The sequence below is a fragment of the Canis lupus genome, chromosome 18, assembly GCF_003254725.2.
Source record: "Canis lupus dingo isolate Sandy chromosome 18, ASM325472v2, whole genome shotgun sequence".
Lineage (NCBI taxonomy): Eukaryota > Metazoa > Chordata > Mammalia > Carnivora > Canidae > Canis > Canis lupus.
In genome coordinates this window covers 34,049,594-34,061,726 of record NC_064260.1, presented here as the reverse complement: position 1 = coordinate 34,061,726, position 12,133 = coordinate 34,049,594, and the positions used below count along the sequence as shown (strand labels likewise).

At 45.3% G+C, this 12,133-nt stretch overlaps 1 protein-coding gene across 7 annotated transcripts in view; it reads left to right on the top strand.

Annotated features, from left to right (window-relative positions):
• KIAA1549L (KIAA1549 like) overlaps nt 1-12,133 on the top strand; it is a 268,498-nt gene that overhangs the window by 154,012 nt on the left and 102,353 nt on the right. For all 7 annotated transcript variants that reach the window (XM_049096726.1, XM_049096725.1, XM_049096724.1 and 4 more), the window contains 2 exons: nt 5,215-5,377; nt 6,929-6,988. In XM_049096726.1, coding sequence (XP_048952683.1) covers nt 5,215-5,377; nt 6,929-6,988 — 223 coding nt within the window. The remainder of the gene's footprint in view (nt 1-5,214; nt 5,378-6,928; nt 6,989-12,133) is intronic.

Sequence of the window (12,133 nt, the reverse complement as noted above, 5' to 3'; positions counted from 1 at the left end):
GAAGTATCTCATTATGATTCAGTTCATATTAGATTAAGATCTAAAAACGTGTCACAAACATAAGATTTATATAAGAAGTATGACTCAGCTCCCTTGTGGGAGATCTTTTTCTTTCTGATTGGGTTTGTGATCTTCACAGGTGCATGATTCCAGTTAGGGCTTGGAGGCAGAGTGTACTCTGATGGTATTCAGGAAGCACAGACCCATTGAGCACCTCCTGTTTATATAAATAAGTTGCCTTTGGCCTTAAGAAGACTCTGTGTTATGGGATAGTCATGGGCCATGAGATGAAACCTTGTACAGCAAATAACAAAGTTTCCTTGGAAAAGACTGTAACAGACAATTTGAGAACTGCATCTAAATAAATTTTGGGTGCTCTTGAACATTTCAGCAGGTCTTGAAGTAAATGGTTAATTGGGTGAATTGTTTCATTAACCCTGCTCCACTTTTTGCCATGGCTGACAGGAAGCCTGGAACTGCTTTGTAGCCTGGATTCTGGAACCCTCTAGGCCCCTTTATCATGCATATATGTAGCTGCATGCTAATCATCCACCTGGACTTGTTCCAGGACCTGGTTTTATAATTAATAACTTTCCATTTTACTGTATTAAGTATAATTTGGAGGAGCACCTTGGATTTTTTTGGACACATAGGTATTTAATTTGTTCAGAGAGTCGTGGAAAAGTTTTTTTTTTTTTTTTTTTTTTTTTTAACTTGTATAGCATTGGTATTAGGGGCTAGATTGCAGTAGACTCAATTAGGACCTTTTTGGTTGTGAATGACAGACTCTAAGCATATAAGATTTAAGCAAAAAGAAGTAATTGGGGCAGCCCGGGGGGCTTAGCAGTTTAGCACCGCCTTCGGCCCAGGGCCTGATCCTGGAGACCCGGGATCGAGTCCCACGTCGGGCTCCTTGCTTGGAGCCTACTTCTCCCTCTGCCTGTGTCTCTGCACCCCCCCCCCCCGCCCCGTGTCTCTCTTGAATACATAAATAAAATCTTAAAAAAAGAGAAAGTAATTGGCTCATAGAACTGAAAGGTTCACAGCATATTTCATTCAGGCCCAATTTGATTCAGGTGCTTATATGATTTCTTTGAAAAGTTCTCTTTGTCTCTTGGCCTTGCCCTGGGCTGACATCATCTTCAGGCCCAGTGGGGTGGCCCCTGGCACCTCCAGGTTTGTCTCATTCTTGTTGCTTACAGTCTTATGGAACCAACATACCTATTTTGGTGGCTTTCCAGTAAAAATCCTGGGATTAGCTCTCATTGGGCTCATTTGGACTGTGTTCCCATTTCTGGAGTCATAACTGTGGCCAAGGAGATAAAATGTCCCAATGTCCCCGAGGCCTGGCTATCCCCACTCCTAGAACTTGGGTAGGGCAGCCCCACCCAAAGCCCATGAACCCAGCTGGAGAGAAGAAGTATGTCCTCAAGGAAATTGTGGTGCTGTCATAGAAGAAAGAAGAATGGATGGTAGGTAGGCAAAATAACAGCCTTCCTTTCTGCCACTCTTTTTAAGGTCTAACTAGCTAAATGAATTGTGGCATGAATGAGTGGGAAGTAAGAGATAAAGTCAGGAACAACAGGAGTCTAAGAGTAAAGGGGGTAGTGGGAAAGTGCCCCCTGTAGGGGCTGCTTCTACTGGGGACAGACAGGGCATGACTTTCAGGGAACACTGACCTGGCCTTGGTCTCAGGCCTGTGGACCTCTCATTTATGAAGCTAGTGTTAAGTAGCCATCAAGATTGGTCACACTTTTCTTAGCTATAAAAAAATGAGTATACTAAAGAAGACCAAAAAAAGGAAAATCTGTGCTCATGAATTGGAAGATTTGATATTGTTAAAATGTCAGTACTGCCAAGAGCAATCTACAGATTCTATGCAATCCCTATCAAAATCTCAGTGATTTTTTTTGCAGAAATAGAAAAATCCATCCTAGAATTCATATGGAATCATAAGGAACCATGAATAGCCAAAACAGTCTTGAAAAAGAAAAACATAGCTCGAGGTTTCATACTTTCTGATTTCAAAACTTACTACAGAGCTACAATAATCAGAACAGCATGGTACTGGCATAAAGACAGACATATAGACAAATGGAGCTGAAGAGAGAATGCAAAAATAGATCTTTGCATATATGATCAAATGATTTTTGACACGGGTGCCAAGACCATTTAATGGGGAAAGGATGGTCTTTTCAATCAGTGATATTGGAAAACTGGGTATCCACAAACAAAAGAATGAACTTGGACCCTTATCTAACACCATAAACAAAAATTAACTTCAAAGTAGATCAAAGACCTAAACATGAGGGCCAAAACTATAGGACTCAGAAGAAAAAGAGGAGAAAACTTCATGGTATTGAATTTGGCAATGATTTCCTGGATATGACACCAAAAGTATAGGCAACAGAGGAAAACATAGGTAAATTGGACTTCACCAAAATTAAACACTTCTGTGGATCAAAGGACACAATTAAGCAAAAAGCAACCCACAGAATGGGAGTGGATATGCCAATCATATATTGGATAGAGGGTTAATATCTGGAATATATAAAGAACCCATACAACTTAAAAACACGAAAACAATCTTATAAAGAAGTGAGCAAAGAGTTCTAATAAACAATTCTCCAAAGAAGATCTATAGATGATCAATAAGCACCTAAAAAAGGTACTCTACATGACTTAATCATCCGGGAAATAGAAATCAAAACCACAGGATACCACTTCGCAATCTATTAGGATGGCCATCATAAAAAAAAAAAAAGAGAATAACAAGTGTTGGTAAGAATGTGGACAAACCGGAACCCTTTGCACTGCTGGTGAGCTTCTCAAATGGTGTAGCTCTGTGGAAAACAGAATGGTGGTTCCTTAAAAATTAAACCTAGAAATACCACATGATCTACCACATGATCAAAATAATCAAAAGCAGGGACTTAAACAGATATTCGTGCACCCATGTTCATAGCAGCATTATTCACATTAGCCAAAAGGTGGAAGCAACCCAAATGTCCATCCACAGATGAATGGATAAGAAATGTGATATATATTTACACACACACACAAGGGAATGTTGTTCATTTTAAAAAAGGAAAGAAATTCTGACCCATGCTACCACATGGATGAACCTAGAGGATATTATGTTAAGTGAAATAAGCCAGTCACAAAGGGGCAAATACTATATGATTCCACTTATAAAAGGTGGTTAATTTTGTCAAATTAATAGAGACACAAAGTAGAATGGTGGTTTTCAGCGGCTGGGGAGAGAAAGAAATGGAGAGTTGTTTAATAGATAACAGGTTTTGGTTTGGGAAGATGAAAAAGTTAGTTGAAAAGCAAAAAATAGAATATTCACATCAGAGATAATGGTTGAAAAGTTATTTTAGTTATTATTATTATTATTATTTTAGATGGCAGTATGGGGAAGTCTTTTAAATTGTTAAGAAAGAAGCACCTTTCTTTCTGGTACCCTGGGGAAGAGGCATGAATACCGGTGGCTCAACCACACTACAAAAATACTTTCAGAGAGGAGAGAAAAGAGTGGACCAGCAGTGTTGACTCGATGTATCATAAATCATGGGACTATAGGCTCTGTGTTAGTGAATTAAATAGCAACTTCCACTTATGGGGAAAAGTGGGAAATAATGTGAAGAAGCTATTCTTGACAGTCTTCTTAAAAATAACATTTAAAGGGAAAGTTGCAGGGATCTTCATGCCTGAAGGCACAGAGGTCTGGGAAAGACAGGATTTCCATCAGCTCCCTATAGGAAGAGAGGGCACACTCAGTTTAGTAATTTGAATAAAGTCTAATAAAAGGGACCTTTGGGGTGCCTGGATGGCTCAGTGGTTTGAGCGTCTGTCTTTGGCTCAGGGCGCGATCCTGGGGTCCTGGGATCGAGTCCCATATTGGGATACCTGTGGGGAGCCTGCTTCTCCCTCTGCCTGGGTCTCTGCCTCTCTCTGTGTGTCTCTCATGAATAAATAAGTAAAATCTTTAAAAATAAATAAAAAATAAAAGGGACCCTTGGCAGAAGTACAGGCAGGCTCTAGGGAAACCACAGGGCAAGTACAGTACCCGAAGCGGTAAATGTTGGGGCCTGATGGGGTGAGAAGAGCGAGCAATTATGGGAAGCCAGAGGCCAGAGCTGCCCTACAGGAGCCGTGCTGTGGGGAGGGAGTCCCGGACGCCAGTTCTCTGACCTCCCTCTCCTCCCACTCTCCCCTATCCTCCTGGGCTCCTTTTAGCTGAAGCTAAAGGAGGGAAGAGAAACCCACAGAGGTGGTCCACCGGGGTCTGCCTCTGGGTGCGCTGAACAAAACGAGGGTTGATGGGTGGGCGGCTAGAGAATCTGGAAGGGGAAGGTGCAGACGGGTGGGGGGGGGGCGGGGAGGGGGCACAGAGCCCCGCACTGTCTCACCAAGTAGAATGACTTCCTACTGCATCTGTTTTTCAAATCTCATCCGTGGGATATTTTTGTCCATACACTGACCCAGAAAACCGCACTTTCCGGTAACTGAAAAACTGACTTCGACAGATTTTTGAGAAGAAAACCACACCGTCCCATAGTCCTATTTACATATTCTATATTGAATTAATAGGTCACGAGAAAATGTAATCACTCCCCCAAAGACCCTGTTTTATATTTCTGAATTCCTTTTGCAGTCAAGGTTTCATCAGGCTGTTCACTAGCACGGTGATCCGCTGTGTAGGAACTTAAAAGATCCCTCCCCCCCAAATTTAACTCAGGCTCCCTCTGAGCAGTTGAGCCCTCTTAGATTTAACATTGTCCATGCTCTAGGCTCTATTCTGTGTGTTCAGAACCATAAAAGTAGCCTTGAGGCGATTCAGCCTCTAGAAAAGATACCCACGCCCGCTTAAGACCTGAGGTCAGACTGCCTGGGTTCGAATCCTGGCTACTCTCTTGATCACGCCGGGCCTCGGTTTCCTCCTTTGCAAAACGGAGTCGTGAGTGGATGCAGTTCCCGGGGCATCTGAGGACCGAGTGAGATCACACGGCCCTAGCACCACGCCTGGCACTCCGCGAGCAGCCCCTGCGTGGCGAGTGGTGTTATTCTGGTCTCTTCCTCGCTCCTTTTTCCACCTCCCATTCATTTCTACCCGCAACTTCTGCTCGAATTCCTCCTCCCACGGCCTCCATGAAACAGACCCTCATCTTATTTGGTGTGTCTCCCCCCTCCCCCCCCGTGTCGATTCAGATGGTGAGCACATCCAACGCCTCGCAGACAGTCACCTTGGTGTACGTGGTGGCCAATCGAAGCTCCTTCCTCAACGGCACGGTCGCCAGCAGCCTCCTCCGCCAGCTCTCGGCCGAGCTGGTCGGGTTCTACCTCACTTACCCGCCGCTCACCATTGCCGAACGTGAGTACGTCCCTGCCCCCCACCCTGGGGCGCTGCCTTTCCCCTGCACCCACCCGCCCCCTCCAGGGCAGGGGTAGGGGGTTCTTTCTCCACTTAGTGAACATCTGTTGTGCCGGCCACATACTCACTCTCTGATCATAAAATAACTGAAATGGGTGATACACCGGGACTGACCTGCTGACAAGTTTATTGCACGTTGGAAGAAAGCGCTGGCTGGGTGCCCTTACCCTGTCATCGAGTCCTCACAAAGCGCCCTAGAAGGTAGCACCAAATGAGCCCCACTTTGCGAAGGAGAAAACTGAGATCCCAAGAGGTTTAACCAGATGCCCCCTCTCACGTAGCTAATGAGACATGGAACCTAGGGTTCAAACCCAAGCAGTCTGCCTTTGAGATTGCAGGAACAGCCTGGAGGGCGTCTGTCCTTGTGGCAATCTGGGTTGCAGTGGTTTCCCTCACTTGCACCATCAGCAAATGCTCCAGGGCCTTTGCCCCTTGCCCTGGCTGTTGCTGTCTTAATGCAGCTCGTTTGCAGTCAGCATCGTGACTTCACTGGATGAAGTTCCCATGTCAGTCCTGTGGCCTGTCTTCCTCTGATGCTCAGTTACGTAATTCTCATTACCATGCAGCAGGCATAGACTCGGAAGACAACGCAGCCTACATTTTGTACTCAAACACTTACTTGGTGGCCAACTGAAGTCAAGATTTGTGCTGTTAAATTTAATTGTCAACACATTTCTCAAGGTCACTGGTCCAGGGTTTTGTTTTGTTTTGAGGCACATAGTAGCAAAATTGCTTCTGTTTCTTTCTGTGGCTGGATTTGAGACTATAAATAAATAAAATGATGTGTGTGAATGGACGCAGCACACAGTAGCCACTAGGAATTTTTTTTTGAATGTTTAATAGCAGGCTTTTGGAATTTCATGTAGTAAGGAAAGGTGACTCTGGATTTTATGGAAAAGGTAATGGCATGAAAGATAGTATTATGTCAAATGGCAGCATGCAAAGAAGTAATTTTCTTTCCTCTTGATATTTTGATAATAACAACAACTGAGATTTATTGAGTGATTACTATGTGCCAGGCACTGCACTATACCCTTTACATGAATGAAGTCTAACCTGCAAAAAAATGGGACTGTTTGTCACAAACATTTAGCTAATAATAAACTTAGTCCTTGACATTGGAAAAATCCATTCAAGAGATGATCATTCCTAAAACTATTAGTGATGGTTGGGTAGTTTTCACAAAGGAAGCTAAAGTTAAGACATGTTCTAGCTGTGAGTCTTGATAATGATAATGTTAATGGAAAAAATAAATAGAAAGAGCAGAAATGCACAAACCCTAGAAAATTCTTCATCTGAAAGTTAACCCTTTACTGAGTATTTTACTTGTTGGAACAGCAAGATAGTTTTAGCCTGTATGCCCTGGAGCTCCCAGGAATGATAAAGCTGAATTTAGCTGTTTGATATTGTGTCACCTATGTCCATCTTCCTTAATAATATTTACATATAAAACCCGTGAAAGTAACTTGGTGTGTTTCTTATTTGTTTTAGCGCTGGAATATCCCAACCTTGATATATCAGAAACAACCAGAGACTATTGGGTAATTACAGGTAATCTCTTTCACTCCCTCTTTCTCGCTATCAGTTTGTGTTTTTTTTCAAACAGCATGTCAAAAGAAACCCCAAAACTAAAAATTAATAATTGTTATAATTATAATAATTAAAACTGCATGCCATTCAGTGATAGGATCAGCATCTTTCCTTTGGTCCTGTCCTTACTTCCATAGGACCAGAAGTGGGTAAAGTCAGCTAAGAAAAGATACCACTAAAAAAAAAAAAAAAGATACCACTGAAGGTGAATCTTAGATAACCATTCAAAACAGCCACCTGTAAAGTCCATGGCCTCCTCTTTGCAAAAAGTAGATCAATCTGAAGGTATGGCGGCGACCTGTGGGTATCTAGGGTATGTCCATGGGAATGGTGGTTTATTTAACGATGGTAGGCTTTTCTGCGCTGCCCTATAAAACCCCAGTGAAAGGCAGAGGAATGCTGGGCATGCACTTTTCTCTCTCCCCTGGCACACACCCCACACCTACACTAATCCTGGTGGAGCCCAGGCGTGTCCTGACAGTGAGGGCGGATGGAAGTAGAAGGGTGGTTCGGTGACATTCTCTTTTTTTTTTTTTTTTTTTCCTTGACATTTCCCAGCTGAGCTTTATGAAACAGCAAAAAAGTTCTTGTTTGTGTTTTTCCAAAGCCAGAAAGTGGCTCTGAAAATCTTAGAGAAGCAAGGGTTGGGAGCAAAGAGAGAAGACAGATGTTGATGGAAGAAGTGACCAGCCCAGCTGAACATGGAAGGGTGGAGGGGGAGTGGAAGGGATGAGCGTGTTGGGGCTGCCATAACAAACACCACAGACTTTGGAGGCTTCGGCAGTAGGAATTTATTTTCTCATATTTCTAGAGGCTGGGAAGGCTGACATCCAAGTGTCAGCAGGGTTGGTTTCTTCTGAAACCTCTCTCATTGGCTTGTAGATAGCTATCTTTCCTTTACATCTTTCCTCTATATGTCTGTGTCCTAAACTCCTCCTCTTATAAGGACACCCATCATATTGGACTAGGGCCTCCCCATGTGATCTGATTTTACCCTAACTACCTCTTTTAGGGCCTCATCTCCAAATACAGTCCCATTCTGAGGTATGGGGGGGTTAGGACTTGAACATAGGAATTTTGGGAAGATACAAGTCAGCCCAAAGCAAAGAGAGAGGAGGATCCTACAAGTCATGGAAAATGTGCCTGGGCAAGCCTGTCTGAAACCTCCCTCTTTTCTTCCCTGCCCCATCCCCTCCCTCACATGCTGTCCCAAACAAACAGTAGCAAGGCTGCTGCCTGGAATCCTAACAAAGGAGCACACACTCCTGCTCAATGAGGCTTGCTCAAGACCTCTCTGAAATTGCAGAAAATCTCATTTCTTTCTCCCCCACCGAGCCATGGATATGCAGAGATGATTTTTACCTGCTAGAAAGACAAACTAAAGAAATGCGTTTTAAAAGAAAAAACAGGGGGCCTCAGTGGCTCAGTCAGTTAAGCATCTGACTCTTGGTTTTGGCTCAGATCATGATCTCAGGGTTGTGAGATCGAGCCCCATGTCAGGCTCCGTGCTGGGTATGTATCCTGTTTGAGGGTCTCTCTCCTACTTCCTCTGCTCCCACTTATGCTCTCTCTCTCTAAAAAAGAAGGAAAGAAAAAAAAAACCATCAGAGTTTATGCCCAAGAGGGAAATGATACTAACCCAGCAATGTTTTTTTTTTTTTTTAAGATTTTATACATTTATTTGAGAGAGAGAGAGAGCACACACAAGGAGGAGGTAGGGACAGAGGGGAGGGAGAAGCAGCCCCCCCCCCCCCCACTGCTGAGCAGGGGTGGGATGTGCGACTCGATCCCAGGACCCCAAGATCATGACCGGATCTGAAGGCAGACACTTAATTGGCTGAGCCACCCAGGCGCTCAGCAATGCATTTTTGAACCAGCAGGTTATGTAACACTTCCAGAATCATGCCTCCACCACCAGGAATGCTGCTTTTGAAGTTGCAGATGTCTCTCCTTCTATTAACGTAAGGTTTACATTAAATGGTAACACATCTGCCCTTAAACACAGGCTGTCTCGACAACCTCCTGTCTCATCCTTTCCCCGAGTACCTGGGTCTTGCCCTGCTTCTTGTTTTAGTAGCATAACCTTCAGAAAATCATGCTGGGACTTCAGCCCTTGCCCGCCTCCACCCACCCCCACCCACCCCTGCCTGTGTAACTCATTTGCTTATGTTGTTGCTCTTCCAGCTGCTGGTCATCAGAATAAACAAGGGCCCCTGTCACTGTGTTTGGGGCTAGTTACTCAGGTAGTGCCAGTGGGAGGGGCGAGAGCCAGTGTCAGCGTGACCCTCCTTCCTTCCCTTTGGCTCAGGTCCCACTCTCTCCACTCATGTACAGCCACCACCGGCCTTTGACCGTAATTCACAGAAGGGGTAGGAGATTGGGAAGCGAAATGAAAATAGCTTTGTTCATCCGGCTGAGAGGCGCAGGTCCTTGACACCACTCTGCCCTTCGCTCCCAGATACCAATCACAGGCACTCTGTCATCTGCTCCTTGCCAACAGCTCAAAGGATGGGGGGCAACTTTTCCTTTCTGTAGTTGATATTATGAAACCGTGACCTGTTTCTACCTGCTTTCCCACTAAATTTATATTAACTATGTTTTGAGGTGTCTGGGTGGCTCAGTCGGGTAAGCACCCAACTCTTGGTTTTGGCTCAGGTCGTGATCTCAGGGTCCTAAGATTGAGCCCTGTGTCTTGCTCTCTCTCAGCACGAAGTCTGTTTGGGGTTCTCTCCCCCACCCCTCCGCCCCTTCCCCTGCCCATGCTCTCTTTAAGATAAATAAATAAAAATCTTTTTTTTTTAATTTTTATTTATTTATGATAGTCACAGAGAGAGAAAGAGAGAGAGGCAGAGACATAGGCAGAGGGAGAAGCAGGCTCCATGCACCGGAAGCCCGATGTGGGATTCGATCCCGGGTCTCCAGGATCGCGCCCTGGGCCAAAGGCAGGCGCCAAACCACTGCACCACCCAGGGATCCCCAAATAAAATCTTTTAAAATACTTCTCCCCTCCTCCCTGAGCCTGGATCCCTCATTGGTGGAAATACTGTGGCTTCCTTAGGGTGATTCCTGCAGCCCCCTCTGCTGGCCACAGATCCTGTGGTGAGGATTGGGTATACAAGGCAGGATAGAGACGTGCAGACTTAATATTGCTGCCTCACACAGATCACAGCCCACCTTAGGTTTTTTGTGTTTGTTTTTTTTTAAGATTTTTATTTATTTATTCATGAGACACAGAGAGGCAGAGACATAGGCAGAGGGAGAAGCAGGCTCCATGCAGAGAGCCCAACATGGGACTCGATCCCAGGTCTCCAGGATCAGGCCCTGGGCTGAAGGTGGCTCTAAACCACTGAGCCATCCGGGCTGCCCCCACCTTGGGTTTTTCCTCTTGTCTTTACTGCACCACCAGGGTCAGAATCCCAGATCTAGCAGTCTCAGGATTTCTTCTGGTCTCAGCCCGGCTGCTGCTAACCTAGTGTGTCCTTGGGCAAGTCACTCAGGCCCTCTGGATGTCGTGCTGTCACCTGTGGAATGAGGACAAGATAGGAGATGAGCATTCTGGTTCTTTTGGCTCTGCATGTATGGGATTCAATGACACATAAAACAATTCAGCTTCTGTATAGGAAGCTGAACCAGGCTGAGCCGACTGTTGAAATTTTATTGCTCAGGGCAATTGTAAATAAAGAAGGAGTGAGAGACCAGTGATGTAACAGCCACCGAATCTTCTGGAGAGCTCCTATGGATGCAGCTGGGGACTGCCCGCCTCCTGTTAGCTGAGTCAGTGGTGGCGAAGGGTGGATGGCCAGGGCCCTGGCTGATGGGCCAAAGGACTGCTGTCTTCCTAGGCACTTGAGCCAGGGTCCAAGCTCCCCTACTGCTTCAGGGTCGCTCAGGGAGATGCACGCCCCTTTCTAGTCCCTTCCAGGTGGGCAGAGAGGGCTGAGAGCCTGCGGCCTGCTACGCTTCTCAGGGGAAAGGAAGGGAGCCACAATTCCTGGAACACAGTTATTTCTTCTTCTGGGAAAAATGTGTCTAACAAAGAAGCACATTTGATCAACAGCAGCAGCTAGCATTAATGGGCATCCTCCAAAGGGCCTTGTAGCACTATGCTCAAGCCTTTTTTAAAAAAAAATAAAGTATCTGTTCTCTACAACACCATCAGGAATAGATTATGATAACCCAGACCCCTGGCTCCAACCCCCAGACCTTCTGGAGCTGCCTCCCAGTGGGGCACCTGCTCTTGGCAAACAGAGCAGTGAGCCATGTGGACACTGCCCAGTTGGAGGTTCCATATAACCCTGTGGGATGTTCCCGCAGCTTCTTACACTTCCCGGAAGGCTGTGGTTTGGTTTGGTTTTTGTTTTCCCTCAATTTAAAAACTTGGGGTGAAATACACATAACATGCAATTGACTGTTTTAACCATGTTTTACTGTGCAATTCAGTCGTGTTAAGTACATTCACAGTGTTGTGTGGCCATCACAACTACCTATTTCTGGAACTTTTTCATCACCTGGGAGCTTTGACTTTCCCTTTCTTTGATGTCTGCCCCAGAATCATCCCTGGGATTTGCTTGGAGTAACCCATGATGATGCCCTCGACTCCTGTGTCTGGTAGACAGGAGAAGCCAACTTAGAAGTAATCTTTCAGGGGCACCTGGGTAGCTGAGCTGGCTAAGCATCTGACTCTTGATCTCAGCTCAGGTCTTGATCTCAGGGCTGGGAGTTCAAGCCCTGCATTAGGCTCCACGCTGGGTGTGGAGCTGGTTTTATAAAGGAAAAAAAAATAAGTAATCCTTCAGCAGTGATTCTCTAATTTTACTAGAGGCACATCTTTGAAGCAGAGAGAACGCAGCTCTCCTCTCTGGGACCAAGAGGTAGGCTGACCCTTCCTCAGCCTGACAGTTGCATCATGGGGGATTTTGAGGGGCCCCTCTGGGACCTGCCATGGAGAGAAGAGTGCAGACGTGTCTTATCTTTGTTTGCAGGAATTCTGCTTGACAGATGAGCTGGGAGTCCCTCCCAAGGGCCCTAGAGAAAAGAGCTGCTTTATGCCCTCTATGGGGATTATTTGGCATTTGTGGCTTCAAAGAAGTCATTTCTGAGACTCGA